Source organism: Alosa pseudoharengus, unplaced genomic scaffold (genome assembly GCF_046254945.1).
Source record: "Alosa pseudoharengus isolate Yale_2024_CS ecotype anadromous, Long Island Sound unplaced genomic scaffold, YU_APseudo_1.1 YU_APseudo_1.1_scf_13, whole genome shotgun sequence".
In the NCBI taxonomy this organism is placed as follows: domain Eukaryota; kingdom Metazoa; phylum Chordata; class Actinopteri; order Clupeiformes; family Clupeidae; genus Alosa; species Alosa pseudoharengus.
In genome coordinates, this window is record NW_027468598.1 from 23,679,009 (window position 1) to 23,691,351 (window position 12,343).

Consider the following 12,343-nt stretch of genomic DNA (forward strand, 5'->3'; position numbering starts at 1 on the left):
AATAGTAATTTGGCCCTTGCTGCTAAAACGATGCATAAATTATTAGCCAATGATTTTGTTCATATTCACTCAGACTTGTGGCATTTTAGGTTTCTGCATTAGGTCTACTGTTGGAACAAAATAAGCCCTGAGAGTTCATTGATTTGTAGGCCTATTTTATTATTGTAGGGTAGGCTAGGCCTATATGAGAAAAGGCCAAGAGTGTCTTAAGCACTGTTTTATTTTATTTCGGTATTGTCTTACCTCAACAAGGCTACAGCTCCATGAAAACAATCAGATTTAACTCTATAAAATCTGTAAAGTCTATAAAAATGTATTTTTATGTTGTATTTGGCTGCTGTGTTTGACTGAAATGTAGACTATTCTTTTTTCATTTCAATACAGTATATGAAACAAACCTCAGTTTAGATAATCATATTCACACATTTTGTTGCCTAATTGACAACCATGACCATGATAATTGATAATATAAAATGAATGTGCACCTTGAGCAAATTATAAAAAATCTTTTATAAACATGTATCTTTTCTTGTATCGAATCGTGCCCATGTATCTAGATGCGAATCGTATCGTCTTTTACACGAGAGATTCACACCCTTATTGCCCACAGGCATTAAAAGTTTGCATTGTTTTAAGACTAGGACTATTAAAGGTCGCTCAGAGAATTGGATTGGAAATTACCTGTGCACACAGGTGACTCTAATACATGTATCGATATGTTTCAGGAGGATGTTGTCAAATGCACTTCATTAAGTCATGGATATGGCTCAAGTGTTCACAATTCTCACTGAATGCCAGACACGGTAACATGTTTCAGTGCTTGAACTTGAACTCTCTCCCTCTCTCTTTGCAAACCCATGTGCTTGTGCTGGTCAATGTGAGAGTGAGGGGCTCTTGCTGATCCCAGCTGCCAGCTGCTGTGAGCATTGAACTTAACTAGAGATCCGGAGGAGGGGATCATGTGGCTTTTACTTCATCTCACTGCTACTGGCGAGAGGAAACTGGCCAGGGGGAAAGTGTGCGTGTTCTCACTTGGCCACGTTTCACATCATGCTTTTAGCAAGTATAGCTGGTGCTAAGCATCACCTCTTAACTTCTCGTGTTCGCCTCCGACACTCTCACCTTCAAGTGTGGGCTCCAGCAAGCTAGCTTAGCCAGCCAGTAAGTAAGCAAGTAAGTCAGCCAGCCAGCCGCTTGGCCCTGTGCGGTCTTGTCTTTGCCATCGAGTACTCTTTAGAGGATAATTACAAGAGCGAATGGCGGTGTACAGTAAAGAATATCTTAAAGTATGTCACCCAATACACAATGCCTACAGATGACTTTGTGCTGCACACATAAAAACAGTTGTAAACATGGCCTCAAAATTCAATTTGTGATCTGAATAAATCCCTATAACCTTACTGAAGCCTAAACTTGCTAATTAAAATTTGGGGTGTCCAGTGGTCATTCTTTTTTCAGGTTTTACGGACCAAATGGCCCAGACCATTGGAAGTCAGCCTTGTGTGCTTGTTCTCGTACGTTTATGGGTGTGCTGGTCTGCTATTGAACGTTTCTGTCTATGTTCATTTGAGGATGTTCAAATCTTTGTATATAGCATGAGTTTTGTAATCTGCATTTGTGTATGTCTGGGCTCGTGTCTGTGTAAGGGAGTGAATGGGGTCTTCCTGCCGTAGCTGTTGAATGGCAAAGGTCAGGGTCGCCTGGCGAGGGCTTTCCAGCTCTGCACATTTTCCATCGGTCATATCGCCTTTCACTCTGCTCTCTCTCTCTCTCTCTCTCTCTCTCTCTCTCTCTCTTTCTCTCTCTCTTTCTCTCTCTCTCTCTTTCTCTCTCTCTCTCTCCCTCTCTCTCTCCCTTTCTCTCTCCCTCTCTCTCTCTCTCTCCCTCTCTCTCTCCCTCTCTCTCTATCTCTCTCTCTCTCTCTCTCTCTCTCTCTCTCTCTCTTTCTCACACACACACACACAGCGGCAGTCCTCAGCTCCCACTCAACAGCACAGTGCCTCTCACTGCCCACAGAGTGTACTGCTGCAGTCCACTATGGGTGTGCTAGGTCTTCTACCACATCTATTGTTGTGCATGCATCAGTATCACCAAACGGATACAGTAGGTGCTCCACAACTCCCTCTGGTGTTCGATTACTACAGTTAGTTTGTACAAACTCCACTTATCCCTCCCACGCAGATCTTAACCGCTGTTTCCGAACAGCTATTTCTGTCATTGACCACTCTTTTTGAAACCGTTTCATAATTTTTGACATCATCTATGGTCTTAACATTAGTCACAAACACTGACGTGTGCCTGGAGCCATGTCCCTTAATACACTGGTTCTCTGTGAAGCGGTCCTATTGACTCATGTGCCCTTTGCATTGTCATGTGGAAGGACCTTGCACTTAACTATTTCCAGTTACGAAAGAGGAAATTAACGGAGCCTTTTTTTTTTGTGTGTGTCGGGTGCCCAAAGAGAAAAAAAAAAGGTGGCTGACAGCACTTCCTCTTCAAGTGGTAATCTTTGACTGGTGCTGTCTGATACTTCCAGCAGGCGTGCAAATGAGAAGGGGAGTTGAATGACTCATCAATCCTGTGTTGAAGGCCTCCTATGGGGAGAGAGGGGGCCGTGAGCTCACGTGGGCAGAGAGCACAGGAATGTTTGGGACAGCTGCCTGGTTGGCAGTTTGACGTGACTCGGGCTTACTTGCTAATGCTAGCGGGACCTCATATTCTTTCCAGCCAGCAATGCTGCTGTGTTTTTATTTGGTGTACATAGTGTTTAATCTTTAGAAAAGTGCGCTTACCCACTTGACACACACTTGTACATTTTGCTTCTATAGCCATTTCTTTAAGTTGGAATGTTATTGAAGTTTGATTTGGTTTGAGAAGGATATATAAATTGTAAATTGGATTTGGGCAACACTTCTAATCATTACTTCTTTTCATTACTTATTTTTTGGTATTTTATCTCTCTCTGTATGTCTGTGTCTTTCTCTCTCTCTCTCTCTCTCTTTCTCTCTCTCTCTTCCTGTTGCCCCCTCTCTCCATCTAAAGGCTCCAGATAGCCCAGGAGGAGCACCACACAGTGGAGGTGGAGAAGGTGACCCTGGAGCAGAAGTTGCGGGATGAGATCAACAGTGCCAAGCAGGAGGCCCAGCGGCTGCGGGAGCTGCGCGAGGGCACCGTGAGCGAGCTAACCCGTCAGAAATACGCCGAGGAGGAACTGGAGCAGGTAACGGCCACAACCCCCCATATCCACCCCAGCCCCCCACACCTCAAGTCCACTCAACTCAACATAACCCCCCCCCCCTCCCAGGAAGAGGAAGCTGGGCATTTCCCCCCACAACAACGCTAGTAACCTCCCAGAAAGAGAAGCCATTCAACCATTCTCACCACTCTCACTAAACCAGAGAGAAATGCAGGCTATTAGAAATGTGCTGTTTACTGTACAGTGATCCTGCACAAGGCCCTTATTTAGTTTTCTTCCCACTCTCCCATTGTGGGGATGGGGGGGGGGGGGGCTATTATATCCCTAATCGGCACGGGAGATCTTCTTCATACTGCAGCGGATATCCTGACCTCCGGGTCCTCCCCGTCTGATGAGCAGAGTTACCGTGGGGCATTAAAGGCAGAGTGGGGCATTAAAGGCAGACCGCATGCACAGATCACAGCAGGAGGTGCATTCCAGAGCCTGAGCCTTCAGTCTCGTCCGCTGGTCCAGCATTCCAAAGCAGGATGAGGCTAAAGCGAGAGAAAGGCTCCTCACAGACATACATCTGTATGCACCCATTCAGGATTCACCCATTTTGCTGGCAAAGCACAAAATCACCCAGTGATGTGAAAAAACACTGGACCGGAGCATGGGACCAAGATGGCCACTGTTCATGTGAATAGTCTTCATATATAACACAAACATTTGGCATGTTGCTGACAGGAAGATATTTGCTTCCCAGCATCTCTTCCTTTGCAGTTGTCTGTATGGCAGATGTGCAGTTTATGATGGCCTTGTACCACTTTTGTCTGTATGGCAGATGTGCAGTTTATGATGGCCTTGTACCACTTTTGTCTGTATGGCAGATTTGCAGTTTATGATGGCCTTGTACCACTTTTGTCTGTATGGCAGATGTGCAGTTTATGATAGCCTTGTACCACTTTGGAGGTGTTTAGTAGACACTCAGTTCATGTCATTGTTTTCGTTTACCCCCATACATTCTTTGGGCTTGTTTTGATGTGTGTCCTTTTTTGGTCTTGGCTTGCACTCACATCTACAGTCTCTTTCTCTCTCTTTTCTTTCTTTCTTTCTTTCTTTCTTTCTCTCTCTCTTTCTCACTTTCTCACTGTCTCTCCCACATATGCACATACATTACTCTGTCCCCCCCATCACACTCTCACACACTTTTTCTTTCGGTCTCTGTTTCTCTCTCAGACACACATTCTCACACACACACACACACACGTACACACGCGTACACACACGTCCATATGCACCCCCTCTTCCTATGTGTCTTGTCTCACTGTAGTAAAAGAGCTGTTTTCAGCAGAGAGATGATCTGCGAGGCTCAGGGTCAGCTGTTCTGGGACCATTGCCACGGAAAGCCAGAGATATTGTTACCTTGTTTCACCTCGCTGTCCGCTGGTGACACAAGGGTTACATCCTCCACTGGTTCCCCAGAGACCAGTGCTGCTTTCAGCCACGATTAGGCTATCTGGTTATCTGTGTGTGCTGTTTACTGTTGAGTATTTCAACAGACTTTCTTCTCGTTTCTTCCACATGTATTAACAGTTCTGTTGGGTGGCTTCTTGGGTGAAGTTCTTCCTTTTTTCTCTTAGGTTGGGTCATCTGTGTTGAGAGCCCTAAGACCCATCTCACACACAGCACATTAAAAAGCTTCATATTGAAAATGCATTCTCTCTTCATTACCCTCCATTGCTCAGTCTGTCTATATATTTCTCTCATTCCCTCACTCTCTCTCTCTCTCTCTCTCTCACTCTCCTTTCTCTCTCTCCCTCTCACACACACACACACACACACACACACACACACACACACACACACACACACACACACACACACACACTATCTCATTCACTCACACTGCTACCCCCTCCCTGCACTGGCTCGGTGTGTCTCAGAGCCTCACAGTGTGTGCCTCACTGCCTGTGTGGAGTTTCTACCTTGGAGCCTGGGAGCTCATTAGCACAGCTCCTAATTAAGCTGCGGACACACACACAAAACCGTGGCCCCTCTTTAACGAGTCGCTGAGAGAGCACACGTATGCCCAGCTCTGCTTCATCTGCAGGCCTGTGAGCCTCGTCAGATATTTTCCAGAGCTCTGAATTTGGGCTTCTTCACTGTATTTGTAGGGCAGTGAGAATTTGTGAATATGTGAACATGATTGCTGATGTAGTATCAGCACACCATACTTAACAAGGCTACAAGATTGTGAAACTATGCTGTATTGATCCAAAGATGATGATGAGCCAAAAAACCTTTATGATAACTACTATAAATATGAAAACAGTACCTCCTTTAGGGAAAGGATAATGATTACATATTCTGAGGGTGAAAAAATCATCATGTTTATTGACTAAAGATAATGGCATTTGATGTTGAAGACACTTGGCAAAATGACACCTCCAAGGGCCTCTCACTTATTTATGCATTAGCAACATATGCTATGTGGGTCGTGCATGTTGCTAAGACCTGCTGTTGTCCCGGCGCAGGTGCGCATGGCTCTGAAGAAGGCGGAGAAGGAGCTGGAGTCGCGCAGCAGCTGGGCTCCCCCAGATTCCCTGCAGAAGTGGCTGCAGCTCACGCACGAGGTGGAGGTGCAGTACTACAACATCAAGAAACAGAATGCAGAGCGGCAGCTGCTGGTGGCCAAAGAAGGGGTGAGTCGCTCAGGAGTCTGGGGAGCCAGTGTGGGGTGGGGTGGGGTGGGGGGGGTTGTAGCCAGTTATCTGCATTGCAGACAATTCTGTTTAGTTGCAGTAAGAATTTCTGAGTGTATTGTATGTTCTGCTGTTATTAAAACCACTACTTGTCGCTTTCACAGAATTCCAGAGAAAATTGGTTTCTAATGCACCTTGAGTATGTGAATGTTTCCGAATTGTCATTAGCCGCCTTCTAGCAAACAAGAATTCACTAATCAGACTAATGATACATCATGCAGACATTTATTCCATCTCTTAAACCTTGTTATGAGTTGCTAAAATTATCCATAAAAACATTTCATTAAAAAACCTCAGTAGATGCCATGCAGACAAAGTCTTATCATTCTATTGTAGCATTGATAGTGGCTGTACCTAATAATTCATATTTTGGGCATCCTGCCACTAATGTTTTTGTATTCCATCAGTTTTCAAAGGATACCATATGCATGAACCTTGAGCTTTATATGTGTATGAATTTGTGTGTATGAATTTGTATAGACCACCGTAGATAAATCAAGGGAAGTAATAGGAGTGTCTGGTAATGGTAAATGGGGTGTTTCTATCTTGTCACCTTCTTTTTTTTCAAGTGATGACAAATTTTAACATGGTGGCTCAAATTGTTTGTCTGAATTCTAAAATGTCCCAGCACATTCCAGAATAAGGACAAACCAAATGTGATGTTCCTTTGGATCATTCTGAACTACTGGTGCACACTGAAACTAATGAATGCCACTAAGCTGTGGGATGAAAACAAACCCAACCTCTTTCATGTGAGTTGTTTTTGATGGCTGCTCTGTGTCTCCTGTGCTCCACAGGCTGAGAAAATTAAGAAAAAGAGGAACACCCTCTTTGGGACCTTTCATGTGGCACACAGCTCTTCACTGGATGATGTGGATCACAAGATCCTCTCAGCCAAGTGAGTGTCTTAAAGTGGAGTGATTTTTGGTCACTTTCTTCTTGCTTGAATTCCTCTGTATTTGTTTTCCCCTCAGGCTAGGGAAAAGGGCTCTGGTAATATGATTCCCAAATGCTGTGACTGAAACAGAAGACTAGAAGATATTTTAAATCAGGAACATTGCTATATAACCAGATACAAAAAAGAGCTTGATTACATAAACAACATGCAGAAAGCTCATATTTGAGCTTTGTTTTTGTGGATTGTTTGGTCTTATCTAGCCGTCTTTGACAAAACATAATGAAACCCCTTCAAGCAGGTTTCTATTTACACATTCCAGATATAATACAATTGCACACTAGCAGTTTGTCTTTTTAACTACTCCTATCCATATTGTAATTTTTGTTTACCATTTCCATGCATTCCATCTTTTAATATTCTCTCAGCTAGTGTTGAATGATCCAATACTAGAAAGGTATGGCGATACACTAAAATTAATTCATTTTGTTAGTGTTGGTATTCTGTCCTATCAATCAGGTTTTAATAAAAGCTATCAGTTATCCGTTAAAACAAAGTTATCAAAAAGTTGCAAGTTTTTAAGAAGTTCCACATTCTGTCATCTTTCTTTTACTTCTTTTAGTTGGGCAGCCGTGGCCTACTGGTTAGGGCTTCGGACTTGTAACCGGAGGGTTGCCGGTTCGAACTCCGACCAGTAGGAACGGCTGAAGTGCCCTTGAGCAAGGCAAAGGCAAAAAGCAAGGCAAAAAAAACCTCACTGCTCCCCGAGCGCCGCTGTAGCAGGCAGCTCACTGCGTCGGGATTAGTGTGTGCTTCACCTCACTGTGTGTGCTGAGTCTGTTTCACTAATTCACGGATTGGGATAAATGCAGACCAAATTTCCCTCACGGGATCAACAGAGTATACTTATACCTATACTACTTATAGTACTTTTACTGAATATTGCGGAGTTTTTTTTTTTGCTGTGCTGTTGTTTCAGTATTGGCATGAAGATGCTTAGGCATGAGATCATATCGAAGTCATAATTTTGGTACTATGACAACGCTACTTTCAGCTCTCTTGACTGATCTTGACCTTACGTGTGCCTCCTCCGCAGGCAAGCGCTGGGCGAGGTGACGGCCGCCCTTCGCGAGCGCCTGCATCGGTGGCAGCAGATCGAGATTCTGACGGGCTTCACGATCGTCAACAACCCCGGCCTGCCCTCACTGGCCTCGACCCTCAACCTGGACCCCAGTTTCATGGGCGGCCGGGCCACGCCCCAGCCTTTCCTCCTGTCGGACGACATGGATGACATGGACGACGAGTTCGTCACGCCAGGCACCCTCCAATGTAAGGACTCCCCCGAGTCAGACGGCCACAGGGCCTGGTCCAGCAAAGGCGCGCAGCCGCACAAACACAGCAAGGGGCTGCTGGGCAAGCCCAAACACAAGCCCCCCAGCCAGTCTGAGCCGGCCCCCAAATGATGACATAGATCAAATGATAATAATCATATTATAACAACAGTATGAAAAGGAAAATTGTCTCTGCACTGGTGAAAAGGGATCGAAAGCTCTTCTATTGTCTTTTGATTGCCAAAAAAAAAGAGTTTTGTTGTTGCTCTGAGAGATCTCCAGTTTTATTATAATATACGTGTTATTCACTGTGGGTGCAGGTACTTTTCATTTTGGTTGGCTGCTGGTTATGAGTGTGTGTGTGGGTGTGTACGTACGTGTGTGTGTTTGTTTTAATGCACTGATGTATAGCACTTTGTGGAAAAGGGACTTGGAGAACCTCTCATGAACTGTTGTGAATATGGTGAATATGTCTCAGAAATGGCACATAAAAATACATTTATAATGACACCAAATCTTTGTCCAGAAGTATTTTTAGCAGCGTCTCAATCAACAGTTTTACCAATCATTACCATCAACAAAATTCATGTTACACCATGTTTCTCCCTCTGCCAAAGTAAAAATGTCAATTGTTACCACAAGGCAGTCTGGACACAGGAAAAAGTTGTTGTCTTATGGACAGAAAAAGATTGAAAAATCGACAGACTTTTCAAACAGACAGTCATTTCAACATTTTGAATAGTCACCTGCTTTTTACTGTCCATGTAGTTTTTTTTTAACACCAATAACACTATCCTCATAGTATAGTGTTTCTTCTTTCCTAGTTTTTGCTTACTCATTACTAGTTATTTGCACTATTCATCTACTGCAGCCCATTACCACATCATGACCTACTTCAGGGGTCAACCACACGACAACAAATTTTTTCCCTTTGCGTCACCAAAATGGCCTGTATCCACCCAGAAACCCGAAATGGAGTGAATTTTTTTTTTCTTGCATGACCTATACTGCAAGCCTACATCTAAACTAAAGGGTACAACACATGTACAACAGAACAAGATCATTCCTGAAATATTGCATTTTTCAACATCGAGAAACAGAATTTTCCAGCAAAGCTTGCTTTTCTAACGCTTACAAACTGTTAGTCTCACTTTTTTTTCAATAAACCAAGGGCTTTAGCCACCTATGTGTCGGATATATTTACATCCTCATATAAATAAAACTAAATTGGCAGATAATTGTGATGTCTGACTATCAAGAATAAATCTTCCATTCATTACCAGTTACTACAGAGAAGTTTTTTTGGGCAGAGCTCAGACGGAGTCTGAAATATATAATTGGAATGCTGTGGTTCCGTCATCGTTTTCAAAAACATACGTTTTTTGCCTGCCCATATTGCAATAAAAGGGCTGCGTTTCCACTTTGGGACACCTTTTCAAAAAATGGTGTCTTCAAGCCCCTAAAATGCTGTTGTGGTGTGGACAAAAGGCAAAAAAAAACAGTTTTCTCAAAAACTCAGTTTTTACTATTGTTTCCTGAATAGGCCCCTACTGTACGTTGAGATGATTTATAATTGATTATCTCAAGAATTGATATTATCCTAGGGTGGTTTGTGTGCAATTCATTCTTTTGTGTTGTGAACATGATCTAGTACGTCACCCAATAACAGCAAAGGTTTTTATTATGACCGCCGCGCAGAGAAGCGACGGTCATATAGGTGTAGTCAGATTTTTTTTCTTTTTTCTTTTTTTTTTTCACATGGCCAAATTTCCGTCAAGGATTCCCGGGACACTGAAAGACCGGGGTACACGAAACTTGGTGGGCATGTAGCCCCACATGGATAGCATGGAACCATCGTTTTTCGTTTTGATCTGTAGCCCCCCCGCTGGACTGAACCCCCCGAAAGGAGGGTAGGGCAGACACAGTTTTCTGTGAATATCTCGAGAACCGTAGGGTTTAGGAAGACCACTTTTCTTTTGTATGTTGATCTTAAGGGGCCATTCCCATTCCATAACCCATTCCATAACCACTCATTTCATGTATAGTGCCACCTAGTTAAAAACAAAAAAGTAAAAATGAGGTGTTGTAATCGCAGGTATCTGTGACCTAACATGGTCAAAACTGCACGAAATTGGAAGTGTAGGATCATTATGACACCCTCTGAAGGCACGCCAAGTTTCGTGGAATTCCGTTCATGGGGGGCCGTACAATAAATTAATTTATGTGTTTAGTGACCGTACACCAACAGAATTTTCTGTGAATATCTTGAGAACCGTAGGACCTAGGATGACCAATTTTTTGCGTATGTTTGCCTCCAGGGGTCATGTTAACCCATTCCATATGCACACATGTGCATAAATAGATATTCACACACACAAACACACACACACACACACACACACACACACACACACACACACACATACATTCACAGTAATCATACATATGACACATACACACACAGTAGACATATGTACACATGCATGCACATGCACACACACAGGCACACCCACATGCACACACACACACACACACAAACATAAACACGCACACAGGCACACAATTCAAGAATTTCTCAGAATTATGAACAGGCAAGATGGAGGTGGGGTTGTATAAAATGTTTTTACATGTGAAATCTATGAACTAATCATGATTTGGTACTTGTTGTCTAGCAGATACCAGTAAGAATTGAGTGTGCATAATGCAATTCAGTGAGACAGTTAGAATCCTATATGCCTTTCACCTTTTGTTTTTAGCCAGCAGCCAGACCAGCAGATACCCTAACTTTGCTGAATTACTGAAGCTAAGCAGGCTTAGTTAGTACTTGGATAAGAAACCTCCTTGGAAGAGTAGGATCCTGCTGGAAGTGGTGTTGGTGGCTGGCCAGTAGGTGGCACTCTTCCCTGTGGCCAAAAGCCACCAAACAAATATCAATCCCAATGTCCTATTGCAGTGACAGGGACACTGTACTGCAGGAGATGTTTTCCTTTGCATGAATGTTAAATTGAGGTCCTGACTCACCATGGTTGTTAAAGATCCCATGGCACTTATCGCAAAGAGTAGGTGGTTCCCTGATTTGCTTTATTTATGTACACATACATAAAGACACATACACACACACAAAAACACACACACACACTACACATGCACGCACACACACATACATGCACACACACAACACGCACAAACACGCAAACAAACACATAAACACACATACACACACACACACATGCACCCACACATACAAACACACCTACATACACAAACACACGCACACACACTCACACACAAAAAAACACACACAAAACACATATACACAAAAACAACCACATACTCGGCACACACTCAATTATAAACACACAAAAAAGGAACAAAGTAGGAAATGAACACAATTTGACAAGCGTGACTTATTTTTCTGGAAAAAATGTACTGGACTGGGCGGCGGTCATATTTTGTACCGCTCTGCGGTACATCTAGTTATTGAAATATTTAGGGGTTTGCCTACATTACAAGCAAAGAAAAACAGCAAACATAGATGTTACTGGCTACTTTTACAAAGCAGACAGTGACTCACCTAGTGCAAGGTTCAAATTAAAATTTTAATAACAGCCACCCCCCTGGTCCCCCCCTTTTCTTTTCTCACTCCTCGTTGACCACTGCCTCGATCTTGCGCACCATTGGTCCAATCCAGATGCCACCATGCTCATGGAACGGCGAGCAAGTGACCTGTGGTCCCTCAACTCGGACAGCCAATCCCTGTGGAAATACTCGGGTTCGCTTGACCTTAATAACCATCCTTACCCACACCTACGCCTCCTAAACCATCATCTCCAAAAAACCCTTTCTCTCTCCTGTACAACCAAGCCTCCCTCTCACTTTTTCTCTGTGGTACAGAGCATGTAACCCTACTGTAGGTTGAAGGGCAACTAGGACACGTATGGACTAAACCACGGAGCATCTCCGAGGCTCCATATCCATACGGTCTCCACAGTTTTCCTCACAGCTTGCCCTTTCTTTAGACTGTCCCTCCTCTATTTCTCCTCCCCTCTCAGTCATCAAGAGCACTCACTTGTTTTTCACTGTTCCGCCACTAATCCTCTCTAAAGAGCCTAGTCTTGGGATGCATTGGCACTGTAGGAGTGAGTCTAAATAGTCATGTTCATGCAGAAATGAATTA

The 12,343-nt window shown here is 43.5% G+C and overlaps 1 protein-coding gene across 3 annotated transcripts in view; it reads left to right on the forward strand.

The window, feature by feature from the left end:
• Positions 1 to 12,343, forward strand: part of stim1a (stromal interaction molecule 1a) — a 50,092-nt gene that overhangs the window by 32,982 nt on the left and 4,767 nt on the right. For 2 of the 3 annotated variants that reach the window (XM_076282601.1, XM_076282600.1), the window contains exons 8-12: positions 3,043 to 3,220; positions 5,713 to 5,880; positions 6,738 to 6,838; positions 7,932 to 8,164; positions 11,858 to 11,938. In XM_076282601.1, the coding sequence (XP_076138716.1) occupies positions 3,043 to 3,220; positions 5,713 to 5,880; positions 6,738 to 6,838; positions 7,932 to 8,164; positions 11,858 to 11,938 (761 nt within the window). The remainder of the gene's footprint in view (positions 1 to 3,042; positions 3,221 to 5,712; positions 5,881 to 6,737; positions 6,839 to 7,931; positions 8,165 to 11,857; positions 11,939 to 12,343) is intronic. The other variant, XM_076282602.1, reaches the window with a different exon arrangement.